This window comes from Thalia democratica, chromosome 3 (assembly GCF_965202585.1).
Source record: "Thalia democratica chromosome 3, ktThaDemo2.hap1.1, whole genome shotgun sequence".
Lineage (NCBI taxonomy): Eukaryota > Metazoa > Chordata > Thaliacea > Salpida > Salpidae > Thalia > Thalia democratica.
This window is the reverse complement of record NC_139167.1, coordinates 23,254,313-23,273,734: the sequence shown is the minus strand read 5'-3', so window position 1 is coordinate 23,273,734 and position 19,422 is coordinate 23,254,313. Positions and strand designations below refer to the sequence as shown.

The 19,422-nt window shown below is 24.9% G+C and overlaps 1 protein-coding gene across 1 annotated transcript in view; it reads left to right on the top strand.

Annotated features, from left to right (window-relative positions):
• LOC145831518 (uncharacterized) overlaps positions 1-19,422 on the top strand; it is a 49,864-nt gene that overhangs the window by 1,860 nt on the left and 28,582 nt on the right. The window contains exons 4-6 of the mRNA XM_082938797.1: positions 428-460; positions 1,471-1,600; positions 4,926-5,129. Of these exons, the coding sequence (XP_082794923.1) occupies positions 428-460; positions 1,471-1,600; positions 4,926-5,129 (367 nt within the window). The remainder of the gene's footprint in view (positions 1-427; positions 461-1,470; positions 1,601-4,925; positions 5,130-19,422) is intronic.

The following is a 19,422-nucleotide window of genomic DNA, read 5'->3' as shown; positions in this document are numbered from 1 at the left end:
GCTCCTATAGTTATGTAGATCAATTACTTTAAATGTATGTATTACATACTTTTAAGGTATAGTATTATTATTTTAGTGTATTTAGATTAATTTGAAACAACTTTCTCTATTGGTTTTAACTTAAGATTTTTTGATATCATTCTGATTTTTTTCTGTTTATTAAAGTTGATACATAGTAATCATGTACAAAATTTGTAAAGACAAAAAATATCATAAGATGCTTCATCTTAGAGTTTTTCCTGAGGTGTTTTTAACTCCTAAAATTTAAATACCCGAAAAATTAAAAAATCATGCACATTTTTTGTAGAAATAAACTGAAAGAAGGTATGTTATGCATTAGTTTTTACGTTAATTTATAAGTAACTATATTTTTACTATATATTTATCAACATCGATTAATTATTTTAACTGTATAACCTTTTTTCAGCGTGTGGAAGCTATAAAAAACTGCCTACTAGTGGTGAGTTTATTAATTTTATACATTTTAAGGTGAACATTTTTAATAATACTTTCTAGTTTCTAATAAAAGACTAGAAGTTTTATATTAAACTTTTTTTTTAAGTATTTAAAACTACTATCTGACTGTTTAAACTGTATTAAGCAAAACTATTAAACTTTTACTTCTAATATTACTTTAAAAAGTAACTGAATTAAATTAAGAGCTTGGAATAATGAACTCGTTTACTTTTTCGGTTTAAATTTATTTAGTTTTGATTTAAAAACTAGTAGTTGTTTTATCTTTTTTTTTAAATGAAGATCATAGTTTACTATAGTTTTGTATAATATTATTAAAAACAAACGGTTTAAAAAGTCGTTATATACAACTATTTTTTAAAAATAAAGCTATCACTAGAGTGTGATAATACTTTACCATCAAAATACTCGATAAAAAAATAATTGTTGAAAAAAATAAAAACTCTTACTTTGTAAAGTATTTTAGCTACTAAGTATAAAAATTAAGTTTTTGTAATACTTTATTTGAAAAATAAAATGCCAACTTTACAACTAAAATATTTCAAAAAGAAGTATAAATAATGAATAAGCAACACCTATTTCTAGGTTATGTGCAAATACACAGCTTGTATTGTTTAGTTAAAAATTTAAGACTAAAAAATTATTCTGAAAAACTTATCTTATTTAGACCGTTCGTTTGCGACACTCTAAGTTTAGTTTGTGAAGAAGCAAATGAATTATACATTTTAAAACTAATTAACTACAGCTAATTATTTTATGTGAGCCCTATATCTAAACTAACTACTGATTAGACTACTAATAGCGTCATAGTTTTTTAAATATTACATCGCTAATACTTATTTTATGTTTATCACAAATCACAATACTAATATTACTTGTCAGAGTGTGTAAACAAGATTATAGTAAAACAAAACTACTCAATCTTACTAAATATCGTTTATATAAAATACACTTATAGTTTGGATAACCAAGAACATAATTTATTATTTACAACAGTATATAAACGAGAGTTTTGCCACATGGACTGACCTGGTTCCAGGTAAAACTTACCAGATATCCGTGGTATCCGTAACTCAGGAAGAAGAGGTGTCCAGTGAGAGCCAGCAAACTACCGATATCACTACAAGTTGGTTTTATTCAATAGTGTGTATAATATATTGTAAGTCTTATTGTATATTATCAAGTTGAAAATCACAAACTACCGATATTATTACAAGCTTGTTTTGTTAAGATTAATGTTAATATATGTATAATTATAAAAATATATTTATGTGAAAGTTAAACAACAAAATATGTACGGATAAGCAGATGTTAATACAAGTTAGCTTTATCAAAAATATTGTTTTTATTTCAAACTATTTATTTAATTAAAGGTAATAGTTCTGCTAATTAGGTCCTAACTTATAACAAATTTCAAACAACAAAGTATTTACAATAAAACTGGTACTACGAGAAGTTAGAATTATAACAAAAAACGATAAAACTACAAATTGACTTGAGCTTAATAATATATTTTTTGCTATATTAGTTGTATTTTCTTATTAAAAACTGATACAACAACTTAGTTACGCATTTATGTTTATATACTCACAGAACAAATCAAACAACAAAATGTATATGCCATAAAACTTAAGCAAACAAAAGTTAGCTTTATTAAAGCATGTACTTATATTTTTTATATTTCATAAAAGCATCAATAACATTACTACAAGTTTGAAGCCTAACTATACATATATACTTATTGTTTAAGTTAAATAATTAAGTTTGCAAAAAATCATACAAAAATAGTACAGAGTAGCAAACATTTTTAAATAAAACATATAGAAAGAAAACGATTATACATTTTGTAGGTATATTTAGGTTTAGATATATTTACATTTATATATTGGTTTGTAAGATAAACTATATTTTTTACATACAGGCCTAAACCCATATAGATTACATAATATCAAGTAAATTATTTAATTTATTCAAATATAGTAAACAATATGTTATTACTTTACTTTTTCAGCTAAAAAGACTTATCATACTATACCAAAAATATTTCTAACGAAACTTATCTATGTCATATTTCGAATACTTTTATTATTTCTTGATTTAACAAAAAAAAACTGCTCATTTAATCTAAGTAAATTTTTTTAAATTAACTCCATTATTTTGAATAAAGTAATCCACTTAAAATAAGTAGATTTATGTCGTACTTAGTTACTTATAAAAAAGCTAAAAAGATAGGAAATATATTTTATAGACTCTATCTAATGTTATAAATTTGAAAAATAAACATGATACTACCAGCTAAAGTTTTTAATAACAGTCTGTCACCGTGTATTTTATACGTAAAAATATCATCAAGTACAAATTTGTGTCAAGTTTAACAGGAAAGCTTACATCCTTAATAGTTAGTTTAACAAGTATTGAAAGTATATAAACAACACAGTATGGAAAAGTAAGCTTATAAGCTAAAGTCCTGTCTCTTATAATCAATTTTTGTGCAAAAAAAAAAAAATTGAACACAAAACAGGTATAAATTTAAAAGTATTTTAACAATTTGTATATAGTTATATACATACTTTACATTTTCAAAAAAATATGGTTTTTAATAAAAAAAAATTGACAAATTTAAAAGCATATTTCTTAAAAATACTTATAATAAGTGTACACTAAGCAATCTAGCGAAGTATCTTAACTTCCTTCAAAAAGTTTAAGAACTGCTTATCTAGTGACAGATGTTAAATATTTGAAGCTTTATCGATTAACAAGATTTTTGATAAATATCAACAAGTTATGCTAGTTACTAGCCGCAAGCAAGCAATTAGAAACACTATTTACCGCAATAAGTTATAGTTGAAATAATATCAACAAACAGTTAGTATGTCAATAAGTATAAGGTAAACAGTGTTTATTCTATTTGTTTTTATTTATTATTTTTAAGAAATTCTAAAAACATTAATATAAGAAGAAAACCTAGAAAACTTAAATAGAAAACAAGCAAAAAGGAAACCAGAAGAATAGGAGTTTGATATATAATGATATTTAGGCTAAACGTTTTATCATAACTTAAGAATATTTCCAATACTGTGCTTACTTTTAAAAATTTTAGTATATAAAATATAAAGAGAAAATGACAAGGTAGCTTCAGAAATTAAAGGCTTGTTAGATTACTTTTCAGCTTACTTGAAATTTTTTTCTAAAGTTTTATGAAGTACAGCTAACTCGTAGAGAAATATATAAAGTTATGTGAGATAGACTTTTTATTATTAATTAATTTGTGTTTTTTTTTCTTAATCAAAAAACTTTTAGAAGTTTCTTTTGATATAATATAATTTACTATACTTATTTATAAAGAAACAGGCAATGAAAGGTGTTTCGAAAATAAAGTTAAGTTATTAAAAAAGAAAGTTTCTAAAAAGTATTTAATGCAAGATATTAGGTAATATAAGTTTTATTTACAACCTGAAATATCTTAATGTTTTGCTGTAACAACAAACTTGATAAAATGTATAGACAATTGTAGTTATAGCATTACTAAATTTTAGCACAATTTGTTTGATACATTTTAAAAAATAAAATTTAAAAAATGAAAGATTAGATTACTAAGTTTACTTTAAAATGTTTTTAGTTTAGTTATTTCAAGGACTAAATGAACAATAAACGTAAATAGTTAGAAAAACGTATTTATGTTAAGCTTGTATTCGTATACTCCTTTGTTTTTAAAGCATATACACGCAATTCAAATTTAGTTCAACGCTTTCTAAAACGCATCTTCTATCCTTGAAAAAATAAACATGTTGGTAATTGAACCAAAATTACTTTACTATATCAGTAAACTTTGAATATTTACTGTAAAAAAAAGACTTAGAAAAATTAAATTTAATTCCATCAAGCTTTGTAAAAAGTGTAGCATATTTTCAAAAATATTAAAAACGTTACTAAATAGTTTGAAAGTTTCACGGTTGTCAAAGACACCTGTTTTTCGACAAACAACATTTTGTACGAGATCTACTTTACAATCAAAATTAGACTTTAAAACTGTAATTAGTAGAATTAAGCACGTTTTCTTATACAAAACTGGTATTTCAAAGTAAACTGCAACTTTAAAATCGACATTTAGTTTGATAAGTTATTAAAAAATGCTTTACAATAGCTAAATAGATTATTTTTTACTTTCATATTACTGTCTGGAAGATGTTATCTTTATTCCATTAAACTTTTATACTTCTTTGAATCTCTATGACGTCATCACGCGTCGCCCCCGGTGTAACGTAATAAATTCAACATATACGAATGCATGCTATCAATTTAGATGTTATCTAAATTGCTCCAAAAATCTATGACGTCATCACGCGTCGGCACCCCCCCCTCGGTATATGTATGCATTATTCAAGTTGAACCTCATGTTTTTAAATCACCACTGTGTTGTACACATGTTCTTCAAAATATTTTTTCATCAGGACCGATGCCCCCGTCAGACCTTTCAGCAGTCCCCTTCTCCACGAACGACGTCATGTACTTGGACGACTTCAACATCGACAAGAACACCCTAGAGCACAACCCCACTTACGGTCTGATGGTTAGCTGGGAGGAACCGGTTGTTGGGTTCTACGACCACTTCATGGTGTCCTTGTACCCCCCGCATGGCAAGATCAAGAAGAGAGGTGATTTTTTTTGATTCATTTAAATATAAAATTTACATCTGATTTATCTAGTAATCTTGTACAAATAGTATAAGTTCGTATTTGGTGATTAAGTGTGATTCTTCTACTTGATTTCTGCCCCATGATAATACAAGGGCGACTTGAACTCATTTTGAAACAACTTAAAGTAAAACTTGAACAATTTTATTTCGTTTAAACTAGATCATATGATCGGTAGTTAGGTAAAAAAAGGTCTAATGTATTAAACGTCTTAAAACTTGAAAGAAATTTAATGTTTAAAGTCAGCAATTGGCAAGATCAAGAGGAGAGGTTGGTATATCTATGCTTTGTTATTGAGTTTAGGTGCACATCATAGTAAATTGTTATAGGTTGAAAAAAATAAGGTGTTCAAATTTTATTTTCAACAAACAGTTAAATAATTTTATATACTAATATGTTTTAAATTCTCAATTGCTTGATATTACTTTTGTAGCGGTTTGACCACGATAGTAGGTTGGTTATGTTTACTGAATTTTAAATTATAAAAATATTTTGGTTATTCTGTTTTTATAAAAAAAATAAACACTCCTTCCAACTGTTGATTACTAAGTTACGGTGGTGTAGTACATAAACAAAGAGAAGTATATTAAACTTATTTAGTAGTAACTATTTTACAACAATAGCAGGTTAGAAAAAATAATAAACCGACTAATTTTTGATAGCATTATTTTAACCCAAGTTCGTCTTTTCAAAAAAGACTAAAAAAATGACCACACATGTTTGATTGAAAATGTTCATTCAATTGTTTTATTGTGCCAACTTTATTCACAGTGTGGGAAATTTATTTTAATCACCAGGATTAGTCAGGGGTCTTAACGTAAAACCAAAGAAGTTGTTTGTTTAATTCAAGCACCGCAAAAATTTAGTCTGAAAAGGTGCATCCGTTTTTTAAATGCAATTGTACTTTTTGTCTGCACTTGCACAAAAAACTTATTTCATAACATTGTGTAACAAGACCGCAATCTTGTTTGTATAATTTATAATTCTTCGTAACCAGTGTTGTAATCAATGTATTTAATTTATCTTGAAGTTATGCAAAAGCACCACAATAGCATATTACTTTTTAGTATACAAAGTTTATACTTCATTGAAGTAACAAAAACAAGATAGTTTGTGTTTTTGGTCTTATATAACAAAATGAATAAAATTTAACTTAAGTAATGTGAAAATAAAAAACTACTGAACTTAACGCAAAAAAAACAATTTTTTATCTAATATTTTACAACAATACTTACTTACTTTCATGCATAATGTCTACAAAAGCTTTAAAAGCAAGTTTTTTACAATACTGTGCACAAATCGTAGAAAACTAATTATATTAAATTATTTATTTATTTTCATTTTATCTTTGTCATGTTACCCGATCTGTTTGAAATGGAAATATAATTATAAAATAGTTTTAGAACAAACAAATATATAACTACATACTTAGTCATGACCTTTGTTCAAATAAACAGGAATTTCAAATGTACTTTATTGCAAGCAATTTAGTTTGAAGTCATACTTATTTCCAGACGTATTACTAATTTATCTTGTCCATTTGTAATTTTTTTAAACTTTCGACGTCATTAAACTTACTGATAATCTAATCAGCGATCAAAAAACGCAAAAAGTTAAATTGGAATAAAAAACCTTGTTTTGAAGTGTTTTACTAAAACTTTAATTTTGTAATAATAATTGTAACACTTGTGTTTCAAAACCAGTTAGAAATAAAAACAATAATTTTTGTTTATATAAAAACTGATAAAGACAGCATAAGTCATTTATCAGTTAATTATGCTTCTGAGTTTACTTGAATTAACTACATTAAAAAGAATGATAACACATATTTTTACATTTTTCTACTTTACTTAAACGACTTTGTTGTTTTTAAATTAAACCAAACTTAAAATAAATTCATAGTTTTTTGGTTTTTATACTCTATAAAATTTTTATAACTCGAAACCTGTAAGCTAATATAAAATAGGTAGACGTTAAAAAGCTTGCTTATTTAGTTTGCTCAAACTCGAGAACCTTCAACAAAATAAAAGTGTATGGAAAAAAACCTTGTTAGGTTAAGTATTGGGTTTTGTTAAAAAACGTATAATTAATCAAACTTTTTAATAAAAGCTTAATAAACAAACCATACAGCTGTATATTTTTTAAACATACTTTTTTATTACCGCATGCTTTTTATGAAAAAATGAATTTAAATTTTTAAGTCAGTCTATAAGTCTGTTTTAATAAAACACAAGACTGTTTTATTTCTTGTATATTTGACCATAATCATGTTAATATAATTGCTATATGCTAAGTATTTATACTTATCATTATGAACAATGTCTAAAATTTTTAATCTATCCAAAAAAAAATCCATCAAGATAAATCTCAAAATAAAAGTTTTGTGATCTTTTAAATGTTTTCTGTGTATTTTTTTTCTTGTATTACTTGAACCAAACTTACAGTAATTAAAAAATAAGGTGTTATAAACTACTTACTAATAATTCCACTTTATTAAAACTAAATACGATCATAAAAATGTATTTTGATATAAATTTTATGTATTACATAAGTTTTTATAATCCTCGTTTTGGTAGACAATTTCAATTTCATAGTTTAAAATTTTCTCTTAGACCGTTATTATATATGTACAATAATATTTATACGTAATTCTTGCTGCAATCAATGTCTAGGAACTTATTATTTTACAAATACTTGATAAGTCACTAATAAATTCTTCGACTTACCAAGGTTAACTGTGTTACATTATATTGGAAGTGATTAAAAACACATAAAACTCTAAAACCAACACTAAACACTTTTGAACTGTGGTGATAGAAGGTTTTTTGTTTCATAACCCCATGTTTAATTCTATACAACCAAAATAACTTCAAATCGAAAATACCTTGATAACATTAAGATGCTTAAAAAAAAGCAAAGTACTTAACTATTTTGTAACTTCTACCCTTTACATAGTACAAGATATTATTTTCCTATTAGGAGCTTAGTTATAGAAAACAAAATCGATATATAAAAAGCTTTTTATTATGATTTAAAATCTTGATAAAAAGGGATAAAAAATATTTGTACTTATCTAGTATATTACAACCAAAATAGTTAAATAGTAGTACAACTATTGTAGCATTATTATATGTTTAACCTAGTGTTTTTGTTTTGAATATGAATTTAAAATCCAAATGTTTGTAAGTAATTTAAGTAACGACCAAAAATGAGTATTGAAATACGTTTTTATGCAACTTTTTTTCGTTAATTTGTATTTTTATGTATATTTTTTAGAAAATAAGCAGCAGGTTTATTCAAAGTTAAATAATACAAAATTAACAAATTTATGTATTAACAAGGATTAGCTTGTTTAAGCCTGAGTGTACCCTGAAAGATCGAAAAATAATAATTTTACCACATTTATGCATTAAGACATGTACAAAATCATTCTATTTAAAATAAAATGCTCTTAACTGTGAGAATATTCACTTTTAATCACTAGGATTAGTAAGGGTTTAGCTTTAAAGTTTGAATAAGTATACAGGTTAAAAAATACTTGGTTTTAAACAAATAAAACCATAAAAGTTATCTGTGTGTAGATTTCTTTTTGTTGTTTCCAAAATATCTATTTTTCTTTATTTAACTAATCAAAATTTATAGGTAATACGTTTTTAGTACGAAGTTGATAATAGGCTAAACTATTCTATGAGCTATTAGAAGTTAGGTTTTTAGATATTTAGATAAAAGCAAATGTTAATCGCTAAAAAGATCAGGTTTGTAAAACATCAAATACTTTTGTAATATAAATTTTGCAACAAAAGTTTCCTTTTGTTTACTTTTAATTATAAAAAAAAAACTTCCTGTAAACTTCAATAATCTTAGATTACGGTATTTGTTTAGAAATTTTGATATTTGCGTAAATTTTTTTAAATTGTATAAATTAGACTTATTGGTAACAATTATTTATTATCATTAAATCTATTTTTTTTATCACAGTTAAAGTTTTTCTTTGAAAACTCTAGCTTGACCATAATCTTATTTTTATAATTGGTAATTGCATTTAAATGCTTTTACAATCATTGTACATCATTTTTCTTGACAATTAGTTTTAAAAGTATTTATTTAAACCACTAAAGTTTTCTTAGAAATACGAAGGTCATTTAAGTTATACATTTTTATAAATTTTTTATAAAAAATTTTGTCTACCTATGACCGCATAGTTTTATAATTTACTTTTCTTTTCATAATCCAGTATTAGCTAAAAACTTTTAAGAACAGCTTTTCGTTAATGTAACAAAACTTATTAACAAAGATAATTTATCAACTTTTGTATAACACTTGTAATTTTAAGTCAAATTTTAGATAGTTTATTAAAAAAAATGATTTAAAGTATAACGTACATTTTCAAAAAAAGGTGTACTTTATTTAGACAATAAAATGAAGTTGTAACAAAACTCAAAAAAAAACTTGACAACATCAAGACATATTTATAAAAATGCGTTTTTTATTACTACTAAAACTTACCTAGTTGTTTGCATACTTCGTTCCGATATAATTTAACTTTGTAGTTATCTAAATAGCAATCAATAAAAGTTAAGTTTCGAAATGAAAATACCGGATAGTATCATAAGTTATAAAAATTTCAACGTTATAAAATAAGACTATAACATTCCTAAACCTTAATTTTATAAAAGATTTTATTATTTGGTTTTTCAGCTTAAACTTGATTTTGTTTTACTCTAATCACTTTACTTTTAAACTGGTGTACTGAGAAAGTAGAAATAAATTAGAAAACTATCTAAGCCTTTATAAGTAGTAATCAACAATTGAAACTTTTTTCAAATGCTTATATTGTTTATTATATACATTTTAGTATATAATTAAGGAATAAAATAGTAAAATATTATTTCATATAGAATCGTTAATAACAGTATGACATGTAAAAGTTATATTTTACAATGATACATTATAGTTGTGTACTATAACTATCCAAGTTGTATTTTTGTAAAAACTTAAGCGGTTACATTAAACTTAATTCTAGTTTAAATTTGTTACAAGGTTTATAAACTTGATTTTACTATGTTTTTAATTCATAAAAGTTTATTTTCGTATTTACTTTAAGTTATTAAAATGTGTATATACAAAAACTAAGTAAGAAATTTAATTTGTTTACCTTATTTCATATAACTTTAGTATAATAAACTTTACGATTGTCGGCTTAAAATAGTCCAGCTTTGCTACATATAAAGTAATTTGCTCATTCAATACAGTCTGTGACCTTGTATGTTTATAAATATTTGTTCCAATACACTTTGTTACAAAATTGCTTAAAAATACAAATTAGTTTCAAATTATACTCCTATCTATTTGATAATTTTATTGATTCTTAGTGTCTAGATATTTTAAATTTCCTTTCACATTTAACTAGAAGTAATCTTAAATGCAATCACAAAAAGTAAACTTTTGAACTGAAAGTTTACATAGAAAATAAAACGTCATAATTACTAGACTTGTATAATCTGTTATAATGTTACAAATTTGTATTCAAAGTTACGTTTTCTAGATTTTTTTAAGCTAACATGATTAAAAAATCCCTTTTTAAGATATAAATACTTAAAATATTTGTTGGGTAGATGTCAGAAAAGCACAGCGTCACTTTAGCACGGGGTGACACTTTAGCACGAAGTGACACTTTAGCACGGCGTCACTTTAGCACAGAGTGACACTTTAACACAGGGTGTCACTTTAGCACGGCGTCACTTTTGCACAGAACGACGCTTTAGCACGGAGTGTCACTTTAGCACGGCGTCACTTTAGCACGGAATGACATTTTTGCACGTAAAAACTTTAAGTCTTTTAAAATGTTTAATTAAATGATGTTTTATTACCTAAAATAATTAACTTAACAAACAAACAATTGTGAAAATTTGTTCTAACACATTTAAAATATCGTCCTTAATAATCTTAGAGCTTGCATTTATTGCTAGCTTTATCAAAATAGTTTTATGCCGAAAGCTTTAAAGTAAAAGTATCAAAATGTTTTCATCTAACTTTAAATACTAAAACAAATTAATAAAGTTTTTAAATAAACTTATGTATTAGTTTTAAGTAAATCTTAAACTTGTAACTCATTTAAAGCTTGTTAAATTTTAGTTTACATGTTGCATAGTTCGTTTTTAGATTTTTAAACAGTACAGTACCTAGTGTGATTTAAGCAAAGAAAAAAAAACAGAAAAAATTCTGTGCTAAAATGACACTTCGTGCTAAAGTGTCGCTCCGTGCTATAGTGACGCCGTGCTAAAGTGACACTCTATGCTAAAGTGTCACTTCGTGCTAAGGTGACGCTGTGATAAATTGACACTCTGTGCTAAAGTGACACTCTGTGTTAAAGTGTCACTCCGTGCTAAATTGTCACACCGTGCTAAAGTGTCACTCTGTGCTAAATTGTCATACCGTGTTAAAGTGTCACTCCGTGCTAAAGTGTCACTCTGTGCTAAAGTGTCACCCGTGCTTTCATGACCCGTTCCCGTATTTGTTAGATTACTATTTGGAACTACTGACTTTTTGTATATAAAAATCATAATTAATATTCTCCATTCTAATTACATACATTTTTTTTTGTCTTAAATTAATTTAAATGCTTGTAAGTATTTGTTTGATTCTATTTAACGTTTAAGCTTTTATGTTATTGTGCAACCTTAGATAATTTCAAACTCTAATTTAGCTTGTTTTAAGATTAATTTGTAGTTGATAATTGATTTTTTGTAGTTTTAAATTCATAAAACAAAAAACTCGTATAAGTTTTATCTAAGTTATTTAAACTTTATAGTACATACTTCATTAGTTTATACGATACAATAGTGTAATACATTATTACTAAAAAAAGAATGTTAGTTTTTACTTGTGACTTTATACTTTTGCATCATTCAATTCAAACTCTAATCAAAGACTATTCAGTTTATATTGAAATTTGAAAAATCCAAAGCTATAAATCATTAGTGTGTTTTAGCTCGAAATAATTATTACAATTAACTTTTATCAAATACTAATTTAAGATGAGAATAAATAAGCGTTCATAAGTTTGGTAGAAAATAAACAGCTACTAATAAACTTTCATAATAAATCTCTAATTACGTCTTTTGCTTAATCAATAAATCAACTTTATTGAAAAATAGTTTTCTGTTTATCAACGTCAAACGGTCTAATTGAGTAGCAGGCAAACAATATCCAAGTAGCGTTCATGAGTTATTTTTTAAATACTAAAACAAAGCTGTATGCAAATGTTATATTAAATAACTGTTAAAATAATGCTTTTTGGGTGCAAAATTTTCACCAGAACTAATTTATTTCCTATTGATAAAACTCCAATAAACGAATAAACCCCAATACGTTTATCGCATTCATCTTAAACTTAATTTATACAAAAAGTAGCTTAGCGGTTGTTGCTCGAATTATTTTCTAAAACCTATTTAAAATGTCAGCTTAGAATCGAAACGGTTGTTGTTTGTCGTTTGTTTGTCTGAAAAAATAAAAAATATTTGTTTTATAAAAGGATTAATAGGGATGGGATTAATATTTGTATGTATTGCTCAATTTGACTTTTAATAAATTAATTGAGAAAAAATTAATTTAACTAGGAATTTGGTTTTAGTTGTCGGTTTATTTTCAAAAGTTTGAAAAATTGCTTCTAAGCTTTATTGAAACCTTTATCAAAAATCATTTATGCAAATATTTCAGGAAAAAAAATTGAAGATGCATTGTTAACTTTTAGCCAAACAAAAAAAATTTTTGTTTTGTTTTTTAAATATAAATAGAAATTTTCAACCTATATTTGTTATAATATTTTTCAAATATTTTTAAAGAACAGTAAGGTTTTGAGATTTTTGTGCTGTTACAAAATGCAGTATTTCTAGTGTAAAATCGTGCAAAATAGTTTTAATTAAAACACACCTAACCTTCTTAAAAATCAATTATCTAATGGAAATGTTCATTACTTTACTTTAATCATGATATAATTATCTTTAAAATAGTAAAATTGTCAGCTTAGAATTACGGTTGTTGTTTGTCGTTTGTATATCTAAGAAATTAAAGTTGTTTGTTAAATAAAAGGATTAATAGGGTTGGAAAGGGATTAGTATTTGTATGTATTGCACAATTTGACTTTTAATTAGTTTATTAATGTAATAAAATTTAATATTTCTAACAATGTGGTTTTAATTGTCTTTATTTTCAAAATGTTGAAAACTGCTCCAAGTTATTATTAAATCCTTAAAAAAAAGCATTAATAAAGAAAAAAAAATACTAAAAGGTTTAATAACTTTCAGTCAATAATGACAATGTTTTATTTTTTTCTTGTTATTTCTTAAAACAGTAAAAATTTTTAGACCACTGTGCTGTTCAAAATGCAATAATTTTACTTTTGAAATCGTGCAAAAAAGTTTTAGTTAAATCACATCCAACGTTGTTGAAAATCAATCATGAAAATATACATAATTTTTCTTTAATCATCATAAACTACAAAATTTAATTGTTTAAGTAATTTAAAGTACGTTTGTTTGGAAATATTATTAATGTTAAAGATAGGCTTTGAAGTTTTACGTAGTTTAAAATAATGTAGTAATACAGCTTTAAATCGTGCAAAAACTGCTTAATCTTTTTTGAAATTTCTAACTTACAAAACATTTAATTATTTTTTACTTTATACCTGTAAAAAAACAAAATAGTTATAACCCTTTTCATCGCATTAAGTTAAAGCGCAGTTTATATGCCCTAAAGTTTATTTTAATAGTATATATATATATATATATATTAATATATTAGTATTATAGGTAATATTAATATTTTATGCTATTTTAGTATAGCCTGTACGTAGACATACAACATATTTACATACATATATATATTTAAACTAAACTTTTCGTTTAGCTAGTAATACTGCCTTTATTGATTGAGCTCTCAAGCAAAATTTAATAAAACTTATACTTGCTGGTATTTATTTTTTATACATTCAATACAGAGAAAATCATTTGTCTGTGTAGGACCACTCTCTGTGAATCGGTACACTATTTTCGCTTTCAACAGTTAGTTTCAAAAACAAAAACATTTAAAAATCATTAATAATTTAAATTCAGATAAGCTTTATCATTTGGTAGAAAAATCACCGTTAACGGTAGTTTTTTTTTGTAAAAAATTGTTTTCACTCACTACAAAATCTGATCAGTGCAAATATAACTTTTCTAAAAGTTGCGGTAAAAATAACTATAACTATAAAACAATAATTTTTTTTCTTTGTATGCGTAAAATTGTTAAACAGATTGTTATTTAGAAATATTAGTTGATAAGTATTTTTTTGTAAGTAGTGATCTACCGGGTTTGCTATCCGGAAACGGCTGGATTATGATTTTAAATATTATTTAACTACTTATGTTCACCGTAGTTACTGAATACTTTTCGCACTTGTGACTCTCAATTCATTACGTTGTTATTTAGTTTTTAATATATTTTGTCGTTTAAAAGCCACTTTATAACACTTTACGAAAATATGATTTGGCTAATGAAAAAAAAATAATATCAGCCTTAAGCAGCATTGTCATGGTTTGGTATTAAACTTTTTTGTTTTGTGTTGCTAGATAGGTCTAAGGAAAATTTTACTACTACAGTTCTTAGCAAATATTTTTGCTAAATTTAATCATTTACACTAGCACCCTACAACAGTTAAGTTTGTTAAAAGTAAACTATTAATATGGTGTAGTATGGTTACCAAATAACGGAAACCTAAATACCACAACAACTTCACTAACCATTAACAATACATATTAAATTCTAATTAACATACAGTTATAACTTACCATTAAAATCGCGGTTGAGGTTGTAATAAGTAAGAAATTTGTAGTTTTTGTTGCAGTTAGAATTTGAACAATTAATAAAAACTAAACACAGAGTAAATAAAAAAAATAATGTATTGTATTTAAGCACGCTTATTATTTAACAAGGCGATAAATTTTCGATAAAATATTGTATCTATAATACTAATGAAACAAACAAAGCAACAATAAACATTATAACTAATGTTATTTGTTTTTTTTTTGCATGTAAAACATTTTGCGTTATTCAAGTTACTAAGAGGTGATTTTAAAGCTTTACAAAAAGTTAGTCGTTTGCAAAATTTTTACAAAATTAAGTTGTTCTTGTGCAGTTTATAATTTAAAAACAGCATAAATTAAAAACTAACTTTGTTTAAAAAAGTTCTTTAACTTGTTTATGTGTAGTAAGTTGTTTAAGCTCGTTTTTTCTTTTGCTAAATTTTTTATTTTGAAACTTAAATACTTTATGTAGTCATGTAATTTTTAATTTATCTTTGAAGTTTAGTTTGACATTTACATTTAAAAAGTTTGCGGGCAATTGATATTAGTAAACTCATTTTCAAAATTATTTTCTTAATTTATTTTAACACAATCTAAAAGCAATGGACCTAGAATATAGCTTATATTTTAGTTGAACAGTACATTTTCAAATCTTCATTAAAATAATGTACATTGTAGATTGTTTAACTTTATTACTGTTTTTAATAAAAAAAAGGCCGAAGCTAGTCGAATCATGTAGAATTTATAACTTAATCTATTGTTTTCATGATAGTTATGAAATTCAGTTATCAATGAAATTAGTTACAGAAGAAATAATTATATTGTATAACTATTGTCAAGTGATGTTAGCTAATACACAAGCAACTGAATTTTAAAAACTTATCAAAGTTATTACAATGTTAATTAACAAAAACATATTTGTGTTGTTGCATGTTTTTTAAATAAATTACAAATTAAATTATCGAACACAGCTCAATCAAAACATAACAATCAATTTACAACTTAATTGAGTTGTACTTAATCAGAACAAATGCGGTTTTCGAATAACAAAGATTAAAACTTTTTTTTATTTTGTATCAAAGTTAAAACATTCATTATTTGACGTCTGTCTAGTTTTTGCACGCGTATCAAGCAGATTAATATTAAGTTAAATAACTTCTTTATAATAGTTAATGATTTAAGCATTACAATAATGACCACTTATATTAAAATATTTGAGTTTTAAATGTGGTAGCTAGTTAACTTTGATAAAAGTTTTGCAAGTTTTTAAACTTAAAATTTTGCAATTTTCGGGTTGATTTGGTTAAAACGTTTTTTAAATTTTTCAGAATTGCGTTATATATATTTTTAATTATCAAACAGTCAAGCTTTTAGTTAGATAATAATGATCAAATATTTTAATTTAACTTAAATTATAAAAAAACTCTAACAACTATGTTAGTAAATGTAAAAAGAATACGTAAAGTAAGAAATAACGTTTTAACATAAAAACATTGTAGTAGAGATATTTATTGTTATACAAAGTCAAATCGTTTGTGTTTCAACTTACGATACCAATACAAAGTGTTAAAGCACAATGGAATGTTTAATTATGTAAGTTTTTATAAGTTTCAAACAAAGCATGTTTTAAACATTTTAAACATGAAACACATTTAAATCATCAGTTAATCACAACTTTAACACGTATCTTTGCATGTGGAAAAACTCGCCACTCAATCTTATATGGTCAGTAGAAACGACCTTAACTTTACGCAATCCTGTGGACAAACTGGAATACTGACCACTCTTAATTAACATATAATTTATTATCAAAAATCGTGATAGATTACACGTTATTTTTTATGACGTTTAAAGCATTGCATCTTTTAGTACTGCAATGCTGGTCGAGTCAATTATTTACTAGCTATGAATTGAAAAACAGTATCAAATGTATATAATATGCTACTCAGTATAACAAAACTTTACCTTGTAAATACATTACTTATCGACCTTCTTATTACGTAACATTGAATGGATACTGATCAGCAGATTTTCATATTTAAAAACAATAAACTACACGCAAAAGTTTTTTAAACAAGAAGCACACTAAAGACTGTTACCGGTTATAGAGTCACCGACATAAAATTACATTTCTATGAAAATATACTTTTGTGAACGAAAAATACCTGGTTTTGTGGTGAACAATAAACGGTATTCCAATGAAAATTTTTTTTGACCTAGTTTTCTTCTTTTCAATGTTGTTAATTTAAGCTAGCTTGCGGGAAAGGTTTAGCTGGAGCTGTGCTCAAAACTTAAGTCTGTTAACGGGTAAACTACAAAATATAACCGGAGACAATTAAGTATTCATGTTCTTTAAGTTTCGGTCAAAACGTTCTTTATTTGTATTAATTAATGAGTCTTGACGAATTGAAATTGCAACATAAGCTCTAATTTTGTCTCTATTAAAAAATATGACCAAGTTTGTTAGAAACAGAGTAATTAATAGATAATGGTGTTATTGATATTAAGTACCGTTGTTTTGTAATAAATGTTACTCAATAGCAACTTACTTGCTTAAGCCAAAATAATTAACCAACACTTTTGCGTACAGTTAAAAATTTTTTAGGTCTACTTTTTTAAAGCTTCTATTACTTAAATATGCTAAATAATCGGTAATACCAAATATTGTTAATGCAAAACAAAACCTAAATCGGCTCAACTGTCGGTATCTCTTTATAAAAGTAAACTTATAGTATGTTTTATTTTAAGAAGTTTTAAACATTTGTACATAATATGTAAAGTTTATGTTTTGTAGTAGATTTCTAGTAATTAATACAATATACATTTCATTTTATCTTATACATGCGATGCATCTGTAATACATTATTTATTACAAACTAAACATGTACTTAGTGCAAACTAGTTCTTAAAAGATATCGCTAGATGTTTTCTAGTAGACTTTTTTAGAGACTAACAACTAAAAAATTACAGACCTTTTATCGATTGTCGATTGTTTATCATTAAAATTAAATCTGTCCAAAAATGGTTTACTGTGTTGGTGTTCCAACATTTGTTTTTCAATATTTTTCATTCATTTTAGACTATTATTACTTTCTGTGTGTATTTTTGAATAGAAAAACTAACTTCTTTGATTTCTTGAAAATAAACTAAATATTTAAAAATTTAGTCTGACTTGTTATTATAACTTTTTTAGTTCATATATTTTTCTAATTTACTAAAGTCATCTTTATTATCTTATACTTAAAACAGTATGTAAAAGAATTCTTTTGTGTTTATTATTATGTGCAAGCTCTAAATAAAAAAAAAAAATTAGAAAGGAAAAAACAGTTTTCGAAGCTGTTTAATAAGACAATAATAATAGTTAGTTAATTAATTCATAAAATACCTTGAAAAAGGGATGTATATTTTTTATTTGTAATATGAGTATACTTATGATATGTATTAGGTGAAATAGTAAATATTTTTTTATCCAATGTTAGCTATAACTAAACACTTGAATTTTTAGTTTCAGTGAGTTTATTTTTTCATCAGCTGATCGCTTTAATCTAAGTGAAGTATACTAAATTTTTTACTTACATAAACAGGTAGCACAGTTTGTTTTAATTTATTTTACATCAGTCAGTATTACTGAGCTTATGTATTTAGCAATTAAACAATAATCCTTAAAAGTTCCTTTGCACACTTATCAAATACAGCAGCCTTAATTTTCCAAAAACAACTTGATTAAAAATAGATAACAAAAGTTACAACTTAATTAAATTTTATTCGTAGTTTATCAACACAATTGTGGTCTAAATCGCTCATGCTAAACAATTTGCACTTAAACTTTTCGTTTGTAGTAGTTAAATATGCGTTAAGGGATGTCTCTAATTTTTTGCCCGTGCTATACTTTGTTAATCTGATTAATCTCAAGTTATAAAACTTTTTTGTGAAGATTGAAGCATTTTGATAACAATCAAATTTATTCATTGGTTAAATACTAGATAATGTAGCTAAAAACTTTGACTAAAATCAAAAATGTATTTTAAACATTTTTGCAATTTTTCTATAAGAATACTATTTTTCACTTTAAGTGTATATTAATCATTGGTGACTTATCAACTAAATGTTAATCACAAAACAACTAATAGCTGTTTTTATTAGAGTATTTTGCCAATTTTCAAGCTTTGTTTACTAGTAAAGAATAAACACTACTTTACTTAAAGCTACAGCATTATGATACAAGTAGATTTTTTGTTTTGAAGTAAAAACAATATTACCAGCGATTTAAATGAAAACACATGAAAAAGCTACTAAACTAAGTATTTAAATCCTTTTTATATAAAAAAACAGTTATTATTTTTTAGTAATACAAAACCAACACAAATTGTTGAAACTTAGTTATGTAAGATTTTAACAAAACGTGGTTC